The following is a 20,487-nucleotide window of genomic DNA, read 5'->3' as shown; positions in this document are numbered from 1 at the left end:
ATCATTTTCGCTGAGCTGTCAACAAAAGAAATCATCAAAATGGTGTTCTCATGAGATCGTCAGTCACAAGATATCACTCAACATCGAGATACATCTTGATATCATAACATTTTAATTGCAAATATGTACAGATGCATCCTACATTGATGTTATAAGAAACATTTACACAGGATCGCGGAATCAGACTGAAAAGGAGAAGAGGAATTGAGAACTATCAGTGTAGAAGACAAGCAACCAACTAACAAAACAAAACGAAACAAAACAGAAGAACATTCGTACACGACGCACTTAAAATCCAAAGGACATTGCAACGTCATCAGAAAACGCGACAAGTGTACCAAATATGAATTACATAGAGACATACCCGCTTTCTAATATAGCCTTACGCCCTCTTCTTTCAACACGTGCCAAGAACATTTTCCGAAGAAATTAAAATGTACATTATATGGCGCAGTGCATGGTCCACCAAAACAGGCACTGTGGCACGAGAAAAACAGGTGCGCAAAAGACAAAGATGCATTACAATGTAATTGAAAAGTGATTATGGTAAAGGGGCTCCCGTAAAAACTCATAAACAAAGATCATAATTAGAGTGACTTGCTTTGGGAAACAAGACATCTATAAAAATCAAAGTCGATATGGTATTATAATTGACAAACGGTTCACGCAGATATGTTACGCTGTATTTCACAGAACGAAAAGAAAACAAAATGAATGTATGAAGCCTCTGTATACCATTACACCTGCTACGGAGAGATATGGGAGAAGGACTTGAGCCTCAAATGATACCTGGTGAAAACACCTAGACATCACTCCCACAAGTCTTTCGAAGGGTTTGAAACGAACGAATAACGAGAAACTAGCTGAAAATAAATAAGAACACGCTCGCGATACACTTTTTGAGTGGACATGCAAAAAGTGCTTCAGGAGTCAAAAGTCACGATCAACTATATATAAGAAAGACCCAGTACTTCATCCTCTCTTGATTCCGATACCAGCCAATTGTGAATATCTAAGCAAAGAAGTCAATATAGGTTGAAAGGAAAAGAAAAAATGTTTTAGTCATGTATAAACACTGTTTTCTCAACACATCTGTGAATGCCTCACGAATTGGAAAACAAAAATATTTAAACGGACAATTTTGGTAAGTTTGCACTTTTGTAATATTGTTATTTTGTCATTCCTAGTTAGTAAATCATTGAAAACAGTTTTTTTTCAGTCGTTTTGTCACGACCAAAGGGCTGTCATCTCAAACATCATTGGGTATGTTTATTGGGACTTTCCCTGCAACGCGGAACATGTCACGGAAGATAAAATGTAACGATTTACTGTTTGTTTGTTTTTTATCTTATTTTGCCTAAATCTTTGAATAAGTATTGTATTTTTACGTTGTACTCTTTAAAAAAAGTTGCAGAAATAAATTGAAATGGAATTGAAATCGTTATCGTGCTTGGATGGTTTCCTTCAGACACAATGTTTGTTTGTTTTATTATCCCATATTCCATGTTTCTACAAAAATAAACCATAAACATAACAAAAATAAACCATATACATAACAAGAAACTGAATGATTGAATTGTCGAAAACAACATATAAGAAAATTTGGACATGTGAATTATGAGGAATCTACATACGGGCATGTCTGAATATTAACATGCACAATGGTATTATATGTGAAAGTGAAATTTTCTTTGATTTTGAAATAACGAAAATGTTCTTCGAAAATTCGGGTGCTTGAAAGAATTTCTGCATCTGAAACGACAGTTCAATGCCAGATACAGCACTGGACGAGAGATCGACATACAGGTTTCATATCCCTTTTGGAGCAAGCTTTGCACAAAAGAATATTCTCTGATTATCATGATGTCATGTGTCAACTTTGTATGACTTTTTACACAGTGTGTAAAAAAAAAAGTCATGAACAAATGCGTTTCAACATAGTCAGTGGCATTTTGATGAGGAATACGGAAAAAAAACCCCAACACAATTGTCCCAGTCATTGTCTCGAATATCCACAGGTTTGCATGTATAGGTGCTGAAAAAGGACTTCTTGACTTTCTCTCCCTTCTGACAAGAAAGGATCAAAATACTAACATCATTTGCACTTGTACTAATGAATTGATCACAATAAAGATATACGAATTTCTCAGACTCATTACAATACAAGCCACGACTAGTCTTGTGTGTCTGATTTTAGAATAGCTAAATTTGTACACGAGTGAATGAATAGTAAAAGAGATGATTTGTGTGTGTGTGTGTGTGTGTGTGTGTTATTTGATCACAAATGAAAAAAAAAATCACACAGTTTCGTCAAGTCATGGAACGACATTTCGATAGATAAATGAATTACCATAATATGTATACATAGTCGTATATGGCACATCCACCAACGTATGAGGTAGCATTGTTAGAGTACATCCAACTAAAATCGCACAGATAGGATCATCTCGAAGTCATTGCCAATTTGGGGATCCAAGAAAGAGAGATCGACAGAGGGAAAGGGGAGGAGAGAGAGAAAGAGAGAGAGAGAGATGGAGGGAGAGAGACAGGACATGCACAAAGATCACGGAACAGTCAATGATATTATCACCTTCGAACAGAAGAGGGGTGACTTCGTAATATTTGCCCATCCAAAAAAGTTATAGTCGCCATACGGACATGGCGTATGTATATATGAATAAAAACTAAGGGAATTAGGACGACCAAATTCATTGATTGATACGGCTGTAATATAGCTAGCTGTGACGTGATAACTTCAGATGGAGAGGCGGCGGGAACGAACGGTCTCTTATTTTGACAATAAAAACTAAATATTTACTCTTGTACGGATTGCAAACTTGACACTATGAAAGGTCCTTCACCAACGGCCCCATCTCCAGCCTCTTAAAGGAAGCGTATGTCTTTACGATAAGGCATTCTGCAGAAAAAGAAATAATGATAATACTCACATCAAACAAGCAAGCAAGTAAACACACAAACTAACAAACGACATTCATCTCGGGTCTGGGCATCGTTTCATGAAACTTGTCAGCCCTGACAAGTTGTCATTCTCTGACAATTTCAGTAAAATCCTTGATTTTGATTGGCTGGAAAGCTCTGGTCACTGATTGTTGCCATGATAATAATTGTCAGAGACTATAAAAACTTGTCAGGGCTAATAGATTTCGTGAAACGGGACCCATAATAATATCACTGGTTCTCATAAAAAATTGTAGACAGGAAGCAGGCTACTCTCTTCGTTTACATCCCCACCTCTCGTCTGCATCAGAAGATATGACCAGTTGGCTTTATAACATCTTCATGATCCTTCTGTATTTCCCTTGGTTTAAAAATGTCGAACTCACATGTATCCATCCTCATGGTCCTCATTCCGTTCTAAAATCAGCCACCGCTTTCGACGACATTATGTAAGGCAATGTTAATAACTGAGAATCTACTATTTTTTTTTCTGGGTACCTCATAATTCTCATGCCTTGTCATCCTTTACACTTCAAATGGGTATTTTGGCATCTCCGTGAAATTCATGGGGGTGCAATTCCAGTCATGGTTTCTGTCTTTTTCTGAGCGTTTGTTGTCTTTAAGAGCAGCTAACTCTAAAACAAAGAGACCTTATCGCATTTGTCAGCTACTTAACACCTCGGCTTTTATCTTTCGATTAAATGACATATTTCGTGATGACAGGTCATGCGGTCCCCGTTCAGAACGGGGGAATATAACTACAAAACCAAAAACTCCTTAGTGCGTTCATTTCGTTCAAATTTGAGGCCTTAAAGATGACTGCAATCTGACTTTGGGACAATTTTCAACCTAAAGAAGAAATTTCATGAATGTTTTTTTGAAAGGTCAGACTCGTACAAAGTTCGTATGTTGGTAATTCGTACACCTCATTTCCTTCTTGATCAGGACATAGTTAAGTACAAATTATCAAAAAAGATTTCAACTTGCAATCATCCGAGATCTCGCAATATAAATATGAGTCCCCATACTAAACCATGGTATATAGGATGTTATGGAGATGGCGCAAAAGCGAAATGGTCCAGGTGGCAAAATTGCAACGTTCTTTTTCGTGTCTGAACTGGGTCTTGGTGGGTCATTCCTTCGAAGGTTATATTTGACCTTTGAATAAAGCTAACACTCAAGTTTAACTTATTAGTAAATGAGTAACGTAAGGTACTCTGAAGCAGCACCTGTGCACGGATGAACTTAGGTTGAATTAACTGTCTCTTTTCACACCATTTCCGATAGCACTAAACGATAACACTATCTGTCAATGCCATTACACCATGCACATCACGGCTCATGTTTTAACTTTCTCTAAACAGGATGTTTGAATGCTGTCTTGGTGATGACTTGGCTTCGTGTGCTACGTTTCAAACGTACTTAAAGAAATGACATATTTGGCAAATGGATTGCGCTGTACCTAATTTTTGTGTTTTTCATTTTTTGGTAAAATTTATCACTCAGTAAATTATTTCACGTTTGCCTCGAAAAAATAAGGAATAGCAGAAATTTCTTGTAACAACACAGACAGGGACATAAGAATTAGTGACAGAGGGGGAAATCGACAAAACAGAAGGAAGGAGAAAGTCCTATACCAAAGTATCTGTCTAAATGCTTCCACTATCATCGACATACAATGCAACCTTATATCCTATGACTCTAATTGATATCAATATAAGCTCTCAACGTCGAATTACGTTAAAACGAGTGTGCGTCAATCATTTGGGGCTTCATCACTGAAGTCACTGCTGACATGTGCTTTGTCAGTTCTAAGTTGCTTTCGCTACCCGGCGATGCGCAGGGAAGTTGCGGGGGAGATGCATTTTGACTCTCGAGACCGCATGAGGTATTGTGCGAGTTCACTTGACGGGCCGGCGCGTGCGCAGTGCGCTCCGGTCCGCTCTCCACCACCGAGTCCTCGTTCTCGTGGTTGGTCCGCGAATCTTGAAAGCTCTTCTCGTCGTGGTCATCGACGACGCTATCACCCTGATGACCGCCGCTGTCGCTACCTTCTCCATCCTGTTTTCGCGGTTTGCGCTTCGCTTCCTCCTTCTTCCACTTCATCCGCCGATTTTGAAACCAGATCTTAATGTGACGCTCTGTCAGGTTGAGCATGGCGGCAAGTTCGATTCTTCTTGGTCGAGAAATGTACTTGTTGAAATGAAATTCTTTCTCAAGCTCGAGCAGTTGGCCCCGAGTGTACGCTGTCCTTGTTCGCTTGTTTTCGTCGAAATCTGCAAACGATGCTCCTGAACAAACGAATGAGAAATAAGACAACACAAATGTTCTTGTTAATGTTGATTCATGTACAAGCATGATTTTGATGGAAAATGAATAATCACCAATTCTAATGGAGTCTCTTTACTAAAATGAGTACCCCTCTTGATTAATTGAAAATATTTTGTTTTTGTGCTCGTAGTGACATAACATTACAAATTGATTAATAGGCCTAGACACTAACGGTGATATCATGTATCTAAAAAGGACCTGGCTTACATAACGAATGTCAAAAAGATAGATATGTGGGAAATCAATCTTTGCTCGCAAAAGTGCATAATATGAAGTTCAAAGGAAAATAACAATCAGTATTCAAAGCTGCGTATAGTCCATGGACTAAAATTGGAGAAACAAATAGTGGAAGTTTCACCGAAATAAGACGTGAGAAAAAATGACGAGCTCGAAGTAGATTAGTGCAATATTATGTGTCATTACATAACCGTATAATACAATTTTAAATTGATTTTATTTGTACTGCTCATGTTTGCTTCAATCTTAATTCGAAGGAGGCAAAATTATGAACTTTCCATGCAAACCTCCACTGTGAATTCAAATTAATTAGATTCCTCTCTCCCCCATTTATGTAAGCTGATTTTCTTTGCAATAAAATCAATATAGGCTTACATGCATATGACTGCTGAAACACCCTGATACACTTCATGTTACGTGAAGTAATGGGAAACTACTAGCAATTGATCAAATCGCAGCCGAAACTCCTTCCTGAGAACTGCGTGGAAATGATTTTACTTAGTGAATGCAAAAAATATGTGCGAGGAGAATTGTATAAAGTCATATTATCATCGCCGTCCTTGTAATGTGGAGGATATGGGCTCTCTTGATAAATTGTTTGAATTCAGTTATTATCAATGATTAAACTTGTCTTCTCCTTTTCAACATAGCAATGACAATTCAGTGACACTTGACTTAATTATTAATTTGTCTGTGCATATTACATAAATATATACAAATATTTCCTATTTATGTACAGATTGAATGTAAATATAAACGCAACTTTGCGTGTATAACAATCTGTATACAACTCAATATTCAACAGAATATTGGACCTGCATAGATTATGATGTATGCTTTCCATTTCCATACATAAATATTTGATCCAATTCAAAAAGCACAATGCATCGAGGATAAAAAAATGAAAAACCCTATTTGAGATAAACTGCCAAATTTCTACTTATTTGTAAAACTTTTGCTGAAACCTTTACTCAGTTGCTATGGCTTAATTTGACATGCCATCAAGCATGTATACTTATTGTAGATTTAAAAAAAGTCAGTTTACTGTTCACTTTACTGTAATTAGGAAAAAATAGCCTTGTTTTAAAATGATAAAAAAAAATCACTGACATTTAATTCTACAACCTTTCTTTCATTCACCTGTAATAACTATTTAGAAGGGTCCTATTTGAGAGATTTTTTCTTTTCTTTTTTGATAAGGGAGCCCCTTTCAGATTGTTGTGGTCTTTTTAATTGAAGTGTGTTATTCAGTTTCGATGATTATCACATGGTACCACACTGCATGGGTATTCTGCAACGATATGAATACGTTTCGGATAATTTTACTTGAAATTTAAGCTACTTAAGTTCGACTGAGATTAGGAAAGGGGGAAAAACGAAAAAATTACGGCACATCTTGGATTAGAAATTACAAAAGCCTGCAACTATTATAGTGATGTAAATACGTATTGCCATGCCCAAACTATTGTACTTTCACAAAGCGTTCTGATTCTGAAACTGCTTAGTAGTTTTACACACCTTTTATGACATGCAATGCATCTAAGAACCAAGGTAAGTTCACAGAGTTTATGTCCAACAAAATGATTCCCAACATACTACAAAGTGAGTATTATAATAGAGTTTATGAGCCAGTCGACAGGGTCAAGATGTCTAAACCTTTTGCTTACGGGAACCTAGTGTTTTACACATTAAATTTCTCCAAAACATTAAATCTCTCCTGTCTTTAAATTTTTACAGATACTGCAATAAATATCATGCACCTTCTCTGAATGTTACAATTAAGTGACATGAATGTAAATGACGATATCTTTCGACAAAAAAATCTAGCCGTCAACTCCCTTTCCCAAACTTTACGTTGTTGTTTTTTTAGCCAGTGAGAAAATTTGTATTTAATTAAATATCTCCAGCAAATGATAATTTTCTTTTAAACACACTTGCACGAAATTCTCTGTTTTATAATCGAAACATATATCGGCATAAAGCCAATAGGAAAGGGTTCCCTTTACTTCATACTTTGAAATTCACGTCAATATTTCATGACAAGCCTTTCTTGAGAACTATGAGCTTTTAGCGATATTCCAGATTCAAGGTAGGCCACATATAGGCCAAACATTCCAAGTACAGCCTGTATTACAGAATAATAACCCTTTCTCCCATTGCCATATCAATGTTCGACACTAACTTTTTTTTTTTGGTTGTCTGGTGGCCCGTTCGGGCCACTAAAATCTTTAAATCTGAAATTTTAGTGGTCCAAACATATATAGTGGCCGGAAATCAAGGCAAAACGAACAATTCAATCTGAATATTAGATGCCCGATCGGGCCTCCAAAAGATACGCTTGGTGGCCCTACACAAAGTCTTTTGTGGCCCCGGGCCACCGGGCCACTGTTAATGTCCAGCCCTGACTGTATGTTTGCTTTCAATTGCAGATGCATCTTTGTCAAAAATTTTGCTGCCACAAAAACGCTTGTTTAGTGAATTGCTTGCCAGAATCAGATGCACTAAAACTCTAAAAAATTTGGAAATAAAGTAATGTTGAAATGTTGAAATTCTACACCCATAAATTCTAACTGTCGCGGGAATAGAGAAGTAATGTGTTCATTTCATGTCCTGTGAGTGACTTCGAGTGTGTCGAATGAATTAAGTATATAGTAAAGACGTGTTCAAAAGGATATCTGTTATACATGTATCACAAACTCTTCATACGGGGGACTGACAAGGCATATAATTTGCCTCCATGGCTAGTGTGGGTCATTGAACTGGCGAAGAATCCATTCAACTGGTAAGAAATCCTATCAATAAACCCAGTCTTGTTAGTCTGAAGAGCCGCCTTCCTTTCTAAAAGACGGTTGAAATGTAACAGTATTTATGTTAGAATTAACAATAATGTATTTAACGGTCAGTTAGTCCTTTCACCCCCACCGTAGTTGGGCAGAAGAGGGATTTATCCCGAGCAACCAAATTGATAGAAGATGGGAAAAGGTAGAGCTGAAGATAGAATGGTCAGAAGATGATCACAAAGAAAGCCGCTGCTCCTTTGTTGCACTTTGTGTGATCTGTGTGTATCAAACTAAGCTCTGCACAAAGGATCTGCCCCCGAGATTTAGGTATCATAACGGCTGTGGCTAGTAATGATATGGATAGCGAGGGATTACGCTCCTATGTCAATACAACTTGAATAGTGTCTGCCCGAAAACGGAGCTGAGGCCTTAACGGGTTGCTATCGAAGTGATAACCGTTTCTCGAGTGACCGTTAAAAACCCCTCATGTTGTAATTATCTACAAATGATTGGCCGTGTCTGACCATATTCTGTCGTTTGCTTTACAAAAGTAATAGCCATCTTGTCGATCTCATATTACCATTCTAGCTTTTCATCGTGTGATTCTAGATCGCCGGTGCTTTTGTACAAACATTCATCACATCAGGGCCCGGGTCTACCTGATAATCAACCATTTCAAGAACGGTATAGTTCAAAAGAAATTGGCTAAAAAAAGCATACGCCAAATTTCAAGACGTTACGTTGGCCTAATGTAAAAGCGACTATACCAAGTAGACATGTCCCTCTTATCTACTTATTCCCTGCAACACGTGTGAATGGTCTAAGCGAATTCTGGCTGCTGATTTCAAGTCATAGATCTTGTTGCATGGTATGTGGTATCGTGACGTAGCAGTCTTGACGGTAAGAGTTAGAAAGAAATAATTACCTATAAAGTACAGTATACAGTGTAGCTCGTTTCCCAATTTTGTGCTTCCATCCGACTAAATCTAGCGATGAGTGGAATAGAATATGGGATTGCAAAACCGATCAAAGAGTCATCGGGCGAAGGAGTATTTTGGGGCTTCTGGCTGTGTCCGCTCTGACAAGGAGAACAAACGCCAGGCTGGAGTCAGGGAAACCCTGCCGTAGTCAGCGAATACAACGGTTGAATACACAGTTTCTGTTTGATTATAGCATTAAGGGATGTCTTAATCCTTTGTCGGTCTCGCTTTGATGTATAATATCCCCCTTTTTTAGGACCAAGGAGGACCAAGGTTGGGCGACGCACAACATAGTTTGCCGTAACCATGTCGGGCTTCTAGAATCGGTCCAGTCTTGCGTGAACATATCTCTGCGCTCAATGCGATAAAGGGGGACGATTATTATCATCGACGACATGATTACCCGACACATTAGAGAGAAAACGATAATAGATATGTTAATAGCCCTTTGAGATCGGCGGATCAATTGTGTGTTTGATACATGGATAAATCCTGACCACTGAATGTTGTGTATAGTCAAGGTTCAAACATAGGCCTATTGACGAGCTCCAAAACCTCTCAAGATCGTCTCTATCTTGACTTTTTTTCTTTTGGTTATTCTACTATGTTCGCCACGATACGTTATTCTTTTGTACACGGGCATGTCCATTATAGGTCTACCACATAAAATATTATAATATATTTTAATATATCTATAAATTATCAGAAGACATTTTGGTGTTGTTGTTTTTTTCATGACTATACCCGATTTTCACACACATGAGTATCAGTTGAAATTTTCCTGTGAAAATGAAATATGAAATCTAATCAATCTTAGGTATCCCCATAGCATACCCTCAGCATTTTTTCTTTTGCAAAACGATCACAGGGAGACGAAAATAACAGCAATACGTGATTTGTACGCTGATGCACCTATACGCTCAAGGGTATGTACGTAAAATACATATTTAAAATCATTAAACCAATTACTTCTTTTTAACATTTCAAAATATCTTGTGTTTCATGGGCCATGGAAATGTTAACTGACGCACATATAACGTCCGAAGTTTTGTCACGCGCAATTCTAGCCAGCATATTTTGCCATGATTATGAATACTGACCACACTTTTCCCAACACGTACTAGATTCTTTGCTGAATTTGTACTGCATCGTTTTTAGAAAATGCTTCTACAGAGTTGCTGAATATTGTTATTTGGATCAGGAAGTCCAAACATCTTCATAGATCCTACAAAAACTCAAGATGTATTATGATATTTCCCAATGATGTCATTAAATTTGAAAATCCATGGACGTCAAAACAACAGCGTCTCTAACTTCACAATTTTTCACAGACACTTCCTCTACGGTTCCCACGATGTATATGATCTTCCATTGGGCGGCAAAATCGGTCTTGGAGCGCGATGGGTCACTTTCGCTTTCTTCATGTAAGGTATTGAGACGAGAAATTCAATACTCAGGATGACCGACTGACATGATATCCATGTCAACAAACCAAAAAGACAAACTAAACACCGAATAGACACGTAACGACGAGATAAACAAAATCTACTCTTGTTTACATAGATAGCAAATGCCTTCGGAAAAAAACCCAAATGGTAGCGACTGGACTGTGCGTGCGACTTTTCTCGCCGTAGCGTAGATAGAAAGTGTGAAAAAAAAGCAAACAAAAAGAAAAACAGCAAGCACTAACCAATGTATAATTCGAGTCTTTATATGCAGACGGTAAGCCTCGGACAATAGCGGGGAATTCTTAACGGCTCCATGTAATCATCATTATTTAGGTTACTCCCCTATTGTTGAGGACCATGCCCCTCCTATCACTCGTGCCGAAGAGTCAATCTAAATCAGTATATCGCCAGAGGCCATGTTGATTTGGTGGATATTGTTCCCGCTCTCACAACTGTATCAATCAATTCTCTGATACTACTCGCATGAGTGTAAAGGGGAAAGACCGCGTAAGATACAAGTCACGTGTTATCTACCTGGCAAACCATAAACATTTTTCATTTCCACCTGCAAACTGCTAGCTGAGAAGCATAAGTATACACATGACTTTTATAAATACAATAGTAAAACGACTACATGCCTGAGTGGAATAATGCAGTTATGAAAGTTTATAGTCTCACGTTTTCTCAAGTTAATATTTTTCATCCGCTTCATCGAGGTGAAATTCTCTTAAGACTCTTTTGACTTATGTCAATCCCTAAAAAATATCTTGAAAATGTATGCATCTGTCATCCCATCTTCAAGTAAATGAACCATAAAGAATGTCATTATATGATCATAATTCCAAGTTTTGGAGACATGATGGCAATAAATGTGACCTATGTTTATAGTCAGGTTACACATATTTGAAACATAAAAAAACGAGAACTTAAGAAAGCATACTCCCAAGTAAACACAACTTTGGGAAGTATACACTTGTAAATTCAGATACAGTCAAGCTTTTATTAGATAGCGGAATAGCTTTTCGAATGCAGTAGGCTACTTCAAAACCGTTAGTTTATAATCTTGTAACATTTTTAGAATTCGGAAGTTAGACAGAAGGTAGTTAGGATATCAAACTTTCGAGTGTTCAGTAAACATCCCATTTCGTACTTTTCGACCAAACTCCAACGTTTTGCAGGTTTCTCTACTTTGACGGTTGCAAATATACGGGGATATAACTTATACCGTTGCCGACAGGTGACAAGCGTTAAGTCCTTGGCCAAAGGCCTGGACAGAATATATAGTTAAAATAGAATCATATCTCTTCTTGAAGATATTTTGTAAATAAAATAAACAGAGAGTTGGAAACAAGCAAACGTGTTATGGTAAAGACTTCCAAACAGCCCCAGATGCAAAAGAAAACGACTCTTTACAATAATACTGAGTATTTACTCTCGGAAGAGTGAGGCGGTCCTGTATTCTTAAGTTACGCACGCGTGCATCTCACTTGTGAACAAATAAGATATGCATTCCACGGAGTAGACTAGCTATCTTACAGATATTAAGTTGTCTTACTAAGTAATTTATGTACGGTGTTTGAAATTGTATAACTCTGAAAGCAACATTTTGCTTTCTAATAATTTTAAGACAGAAATGTATATACGGGGAAGTACTTTTTTTCTTATACCCTTAATTGGCACAAGGTAGAAAATGTACTATGTATTTAATACTAAGATGCTTTTTGGAAGCAGAAACATTCTCCTGTTTATTATGAATACACAACAGAGAATTATTTCAAACACCCGGATCAATCTTACATTTATTCATGGGTTGTATTAAGAACATACAGTTCACTTCCTTTTATAGCTATACATTCCATTGGAGAAATGAAATGCACCATGCTATATATTTAAATGACAAACGTAATTTTTCAGGAAAACTAATTGAAACAAAGGAAACGAGCGAAAAACAAATAAATTTAATGGCGTGTCATGCGGTCCGGACTTGATAACCAGGAACTCAACGGAAACAACTGTCATAGAAATACGTAGTTTTATACATTGTCATAATTTCCATGATATGTCAGCATATTAATGATGGTATTCTGTCAGTAGAACATACTGAATATTATTGTGCTCATGATCATGTATAACGTATAAAATACAAGTACATGTTTTTAATGTTACCATGTTCACATATTAATATTTTTCTATCTAAAGCACTTATTTATTTGAATTTTGCTCTCCCTCCTGTATAGGTCTTACAGTAAAAGTAAACGTTGCATTCTTACGTAGCGTCGTAGAGATCACATCGAATTATGTGATATTAACTTTTTTCTGCGTTTATACGCGCGACTCCCCTAAGTGCATATACGGAGCATGCGCAGGATTCTGCATGTCACATTTAATTGCTAGGTAATTACAAAGATCGATGGTTCTGGGCGGCGATTGAACGTTAAAGTTCTCATGAGCTCATTAACGGGATTTGTTTAGAAACGTTAAGTGGGTAATCTTCATATAGCTGTCTGGCTATGATGAACAATATAAGGGGATTTTGATTCGGTGGGAGGTGAAAAAACGCTTACGATTCTCAGTCGATTACGCCCGAGTAGAGTGAGGTCGACAGAAGCACGTATGCCGCCAGTGTAAGTCCCCAATTATGCGATTGGTTGAAAATTATCTCCCGGTCTCGCACTCAAATTTTCTCTTTTCTCATTCGCTCTTATTTTTCTTTTCGTGTCCTCGTAAGTTCCCCTCTTTTTCTCTTCCTTTTTTTTTTGGTTGTTTTCCCTTTTCTCTCTCTCGAGAAACAACACACGCGCACTCACATACTCGAGCTTTTTCTTGCTTTCTATCTCCGTTCCAATACAATCTCAGTACCAGTCAAGTGACTTCTTCGGAAACTCCTCACATGAAGCCCGAGATATTAAAGGCAGAAAGTTGTTGGTCCGTTACCTTAAAGCTTTTTTTTCTTTTTTTTTTTTGTAACATGCAAAATGTAAGAAAGTGTCCGTGTGTGTGTGTGTGGGGGGGGGGGGGGACGACCAATGAGCTCTAATTGTCTGTATACAACTTGTATGACATACATGCATAAATTGTCGATGTACAATCTGTTTTCTTGATATACGATTAGTGGCTGGGTGAATGAGAAAACGAACGCACGAATGAACGAACGAGGGGCTAGCTATCACATTCTTTTATTTTTCCCTTTAATAGAGATCTGGTAGAATCGATGATGCAAAATCATTTAGGGCATTTCGTAAAGAACGTGATGCAAAAACTTCCAGCATTCAGTGTTTGAGGTGACAATATCCTCGAAGGACAATAAGGTCACTAAACATGGGATGATTCAATAAATGGAATTGGTTATTGCATGTGAAATACGTCATTTGTGTTCACTACTGGTTTCATCAACAGTTGGGCTAAGCTGGAAGAGAATAAAGAGAGTATGTAATTTGATATGACATGATGTCTTAAGCTTAACGTGGCCAAAAAATAAATAAACACGCAAGGCTTTAGTCTAGCACGTCCGATTTAAAACCGTAAAACTCACTAAAAAACAATGAAATGTTAAATACACCGTGTCACTTTGAAACCACTTGTAAGCATATTTTTATATTGTGTCATATAAGCCGCCGATATCATCTATCTCTTACCACTGGTAGATGAAAAAAAAAGATAAATGAATAGAGAATCTTGGCCAGAGATCAATACGTTGGGTTTCTCACACTTCTCTTTGAGTTTAGCGTGACAGCTCTTTCCAAAGAAGCAGAGTAGACATCTGAGGTGTATATTATCAAGAGATACATAACACTCCTATACAATGTAATATTCTCTCTCTCTCTCTCTCTATTCGTAGCATAGAGCAAAACTACAACAATTCATACTGAACTTTTTTTTTGTCTACATCCGTCATGTTATCTGACCGATTTTAACAGGAGGATACATGATATAACATCTCGAGTTTCTACACAGGAAAAGGGACGCTTGTTTAGAATTACAAACGTAAGCAATGCGGTGGATAGCTGCCTTGCTAACTAGCATTACATGCGTAAGTTTGCAGTGCACAACACAGAATTATGAATAACGTTGGATCTGTTCTGCCTGCAGCATATCTATACACATTGATCATGATGATATCAATCTTTATTACAACGGAGTAAGAAAAATCTTGCAGATGTACATAGGTAAAAGTATTCTATGAAAATTTTTGGGGAAAGAAGTCCATTACTGTGCCCATAACTCTGTAACACTCAACATAATAAGATATATATATATATATATATATATATATATATATATATATATATATATGTATATATTTATCGAGAGAGAGAGAGAGAGAGAGAGAGAGAGAAGAGAGAGAGAGAAAGGGCTATTCATTAAAGCAAGACAACTGATTGTTGTATGCATAGTGATTATCCAAAATTTAAAAACATTAAAAACTCCACGTTGACAGAAACGCCCTCCGAAAGGACCAAAAAAAAAAAAAAAAACCCTCCAACATATTTGATCAAGATTATAAACTCTAAACAAAAGAGTAGATACAGAACACATGGTAGGTTAATAAGTTAATTTCTGAAATTCTAAATTCCAAAATTTGAATAATCCTGAAACATAACATTGTACAATTCTGAGACTCTAAAAGTGTTGATGAGTTTATAACTCATATTGTCCTGCATGAATTTACATGGTGGATACTGATATTTTCAAAAATTCAAAAGGGAAGAAAATCGTCCCATTTGTAAAAAAGAAAAAAAAGAAAAATGAACGGGGGATCATAATATTATAATTGGGGTATAAGTTTTCTTCAATTTGTCTCCCTTTGTACAAATTAAGTTTATGTACAGAGGGAGACAAATTGAAGAAAACTTATACTCCACATTTTCGCCCCTCTGCTCAATAATCTCTTGCTTTTATTTAATATCATAATTATAAAATCAATATTACATTAATAGTTATTCTGCTCGAGACTTGTAAAGTGTTGTAGTAGAAAAGTAATATTCAAGATCTTGAACTTGAAAACAGTAAATCATGAAATTTAAGGACAAACAGCCTCGTGACAGAAAATGCAAATATGTAAAGGTATGAACACTACCAAGTATACACCGTTATTTACATACAAATACATACATGTATAGCATATATATATATATATATATATATATATATATATACATATATATATGTATGTATACATGTATATTTATTGATATATAATTATATATATCATGATTATAACAACTTGCGAGTACAAAGGATCCAGTTGCCTGATGTAAATGAACATATTTCTTTCACATCGAAATGTTCTTCGAACAATTTCCAGGTACATCTACACCTAGTATGTGGGATTGTTACTGTTGTAGTCTAGTAATTCTTTCCTCCCCTCGTTCTGCTTCTTCTTCTTCTTCTTCTTTGCCGTCTTTTTACGGTCCCTGGAATGAAATGAGGCATGCATGATTACCATCAAAGCAGTTCGTAGCGAATCTAATTACGAGACATTTCTACGGATTCCACACAAATAATGGAAGTACAGTGCTTTCACAATGAAACACGAACCGAATGCGACCATTGTCGGCGAAATGCTACGGTGAGATAGCGGGTGTTATTAAAACAAGAATGTTTGGGGTCTGGCAAGCCATGAATGCTCATACAAAAAGTAACTACTAGCACTCCATACCTTTCAGATATAAAACGTTGCTAGAATTATTTCACACAGATCATTATGGTAAATTTTAACTACTGAATTTAAAATTTGTGATGTGGCAAAGTAAAAAGCTGTCATTTTGACCTCCTCTATGACTTTAGCCGGATGAAACTGCTGAAAAGAAGAAAATTTGATTTCGGTCTTGTTTTTTTTTTCTACTAAGCTTATCGGCACGGCATTTAGAAAAGAATAAAGCAGTGACAAAACAAAACTGAGACAATTAGAAATGTATCCACCTCTCGGGTTGCAAGGAGAAGAGATGTTATTGTGAGTAGCTTGTCTGGCTTCACTTGTATGCACTAATAAGAGTCTTGGACTAATCCTATGAAGACTATTACGCTAGGGTAGGCGTGTACTGACAAACAATACGGAACGTCGCGGAATCAAACAGACAAATCCTCCTGAAGACCCACACGGTTGGCCGAATTCCGGAGGAAGCTCACCGTGTGTCCGAGACCTGGCGTGGCTCGAATGGCGGTACGGCACCTCTCGCACCATCGCACCCCGAAGTGAATGGGCGGAAGATGCACGCTTGTTGAAGGTTGGCTTTTGCTAAAATCGCACTTATCAAAAGCAAGGCTTCCGAGGGAGAGAAAATGTAAGGAACAGACAAAGATTTGGTGGAAACTGGAAGCTGTTCACATATTTCTCGTAGTAGACACAGATTTAAGAAGTAGTAATATTACACGAAAGACTGAAAAAGTACGCGTCAACCAATTCGATTGTAGCTCGAGTAAATGCGGTTAGACGGTGTTAGATATAATATCAGCATCACAGCTTATCGAAATCATGGCTTCTCAGGTAGCAGACGGAAACAAATTCAGGAACGATGAAAATTGCTGGAAATGTTTTGTATTTTCTGTTGTCTCCCCCCTTTTTTTTTGAACAAGCAATCATTTGAGACAATAGACTATAGACAACGAGTTACAAGTTATTCTTTGATTGCTAGGAAATTGAACGATTTTGGTGCAGCTAGTTATATTAATTTCCATTTATTCTTTGAAAAACTGACAAAAATATTGAGAACTAAGATGGTTTTACCTTGTTCCTGTTAGATCTAGCTAGAATGAAACTGGTATATTAAAGGAAGGAATAGAATAAAAAATTTGGCCCATTTTTTTTTCAAATATCTTGATATCATTTTGGAAGAATTGAAGACCGAAAATAAAAACGTTGACTTTAAGGTTAACAAATGTAATGGCAATCATCCAAACTGCGATTTTATCTTATAAAAAAGAAAAATCTGGATATAACTTCCTCCTTCTTGTCTACATACGCCAATGGATTTTGTTTGATAATGTTTATACAGATGGTCAGACAGAGGCATTTACAGATTCACATCTGGAGTCAAGTGTTTAATTGCATTTTGAAGTGTGAAGAAACGCACATGAAGGCTAGACTCATTAGTCAAAATGCGACGTAACAATATATCATGCCTGCCTGAAAAGTTTTCCTTTGCAATGCGACATTGGCAGCCCTTTAGTAAATGCTAATTGAAAAATTGCATTTATTATTACGAAAATTGAGCCCTCCCAACGCTTTACAAATGTTAACAGTATAATATGACTATTTGAAAACATTATCACGGGCACCCCTTCCGATTATAAATTATAATTTTGATACGTCAACTTTTTCCGCAAAGATATCCATTTCCTTATTAAAACAAAAACGGGAATACATTGTATTGATATCGCTAACACATGCATAAGTTGTATATGCTTTTAACCTGGTACTCATGTTAATACTGAAAAGTAAAGTACTATTGTCATCGACTTGTAATATATCGTATACAGTAATGTCACAGAATGTCATGTACAAAGTGATGCAGTGGCAGAGTATGTCGAAATCGTAGGTACGTGACAATAATGGCTTCAATTTTACGAAAACTTTGCGGAAACTTTTCTTTCTTCTCGGCGATAGTATTGATCATAACACGGTCGTTATACATATCGTGATCACAAATATGATAAAGTATAGCATCAAATAAACTTTCGTTTTATATTACGGTAACTTTTCTCCAAGGTTTACAGCTAGTCAGTATGACAAATGAGCAAAAGTAAGGGGTCTTTCCAACGCACAACACAATTGCAGTTTGAAAAGAAAAGAATAGAATTACAGAAAATTTTTTTAAAAGGTATGTCACCAAGAAATATCCATACGAAATCTACTTTAAATCAATGTAAATCTAAATGATGCCAATTCATAAATTTAGAATTTGAATGAATAGGCCTGAGTTGTTCTGTTTTCACGCCAATCACGGGAGACTAGAGGCGGGATCGGGGGCCAAGGGAAGCTGTCGGATAGGAGCGCGGCGCGGCGGTCGCCTGGTTTCAGGCGATCGGGACTGCAAGGCAAGAAAAGAATGCGAGTTCAAACCAGGCGTCTTTGGCATTAGACAACCCAGCGCTGTTGCCTTTTCTTAATCTTAAAAATTGTGACTAAATCAAGATTGACAGGAGAGGGGCCGAAAGGAAAACGGTAAAGGGAGGGGGGGGGGGGTGAGGGGCGAACTGTTTAGGTATCTTTTTGAAAAGAAGCGCCGTCTGTGTCATTAGCCGCATTAATGTTTCATTCAGCCCTATTCTTCGATGAACTCAACGACATTAAACACAACTTACTGTGTAACAAATACAATTAAAAAAAAACTTTGTCCATACGTTTTGAATAAAAAAATTCAAAGAAATCGTTGACCTTCTTACTAAAATTGACTGAAAATATGAAAATCAAAACTGAAAAAAAAGGTGCTATTTTAATGCCATTTGATAATGATATGTTTGATGCCGGTTCTGTTCACATCGTAGCGACAAAGAAATGCGTAAGAATTCTCTCGTAATTCCACATAGAATAAGTGACTGGTTCTACAACATTTTCACGTATCAGTCCCCTTTGTGGTGAGTTACACTTACAAATGTCATGTTTTGGCTTACATTTTAAAAAATAACGTTGAATTACCATATTATTTTGAGGAGTTTGGTGATACTATTACGTTTTGAAGTGATCCACGTATTACAAGCCTTGATTTTAGTGGATCACTCATTTGTCATCCTTTTCCGTCAACCTTTCAAAGTATGTTCGATTCTACTTTGTTGTACATTTACATGTCATCATGTACTTTACGATTCATACTGCTTTATGTATTTCTTTTTCAAACTAACCAAATAATGTGATGGTGTAATGCATACTTTGTATTTTGTTGTACTCTTTGTTGGATGTCGCATGGAAATAAAATGAAATAGAACTGAACTGAACTAAAGACATTCGCGCAGAATGAGCTACACAGCGTTCGCTGAAAAGACAATCGAACAGGGTGTACACGTCACAATCCAGCACTGGCTGTAACACAACTTATGTTATGAGTTATGTGAAACAACTTGAGCTATATTTGACATTTCAAAAAAGAGCTAGTACCTTAGATGAGACCTATTGACACATTAGGTTATGATTCTTTGAGAAATGATACATGAACTCACTTTTCCCTCAACACACTCTGGCCATGCATACTGACCAACCAGAGGTTATGTCACTTGTATTGCGATACTATTGGAATAAAAATAACAATTATTGGTGGAATACATAGTTTCAGAGGAGCAAACCATGCTTGCACAATGAATTCTTTCAAAAACCAACCCGATCTCCACATTCCTTTGCAGAGACAAGCGATGGATCATAAACTCGATGTTTTAGTTATAGAAAACGAAATCGATTGAGATAGCCGAATTGTAAAGTTGCGTGTGTCCGCTGGTTTGAATATATTGAAAGTTTTATTTATTTTATTTTATTTTATTTATTTATTCTCCACTCATGGGACGGATAGCCCTGGTCAGCTAAGAGCTGTTTTTCACAGGGGTCCGACCATATACAGTATTACAAAAAAAAGTTTTACGTTACAAGTTACAAAGGTATACTTATAAATAATAAATTGCAGCCTGAAGCATTGTACTCGCTGTGTAATATTCTTGAACTTCTTTCATTACGATGATATCTGCTTCATTTCTATTAGTGTTATTGAATCGATACAACATAACTCCTTATGGTTCTTTTAACGCAAATCGACGGACTAATGTTTC

General features: G+C 36.8%; 1 protein-coding gene across 1 annotated transcript in view; it reads right to left on the bottom strand.

Moving 5' to 3' along the window:
- Positions 1-4,698: 4,698 nt before the first annotated feature.
- Positions 4,699-20,487, bottom strand: part of LOC139715353 (uncharacterized) — a 30,575-nt gene continuing 14,786 nt past the window's right edge. Inside the window, exon 2 of the mRNA XM_071626931.1 lies at positions 4,699-5,249. Coding sequence (XP_071483032.1) covers positions 4,699-5,249 — 551 coding nt within the window. The remainder of the gene's footprint in view (positions 5,250-20,487) is intronic.

The sequence above is a fragment of the Diadema antillarum genome, unplaced genomic scaffold, assembly GCF_040938485.1.
Source record: "Diadema antillarum isolate AM-2024a unplaced genomic scaffold, OU_Dant_1.0 scf00000047, whole genome shotgun sequence".
Taxonomy (NCBI): domain Eukaryota; kingdom Metazoa; phylum Echinodermata; class Echinoidea; order Diadematoida; family Diadematidae; genus Diadema; species Diadema antillarum.
The sequence above is the reverse complement of the archived record's forward strand: the minus strand, read 5'-3'. Positions and strand labels throughout refer to the sequence as shown.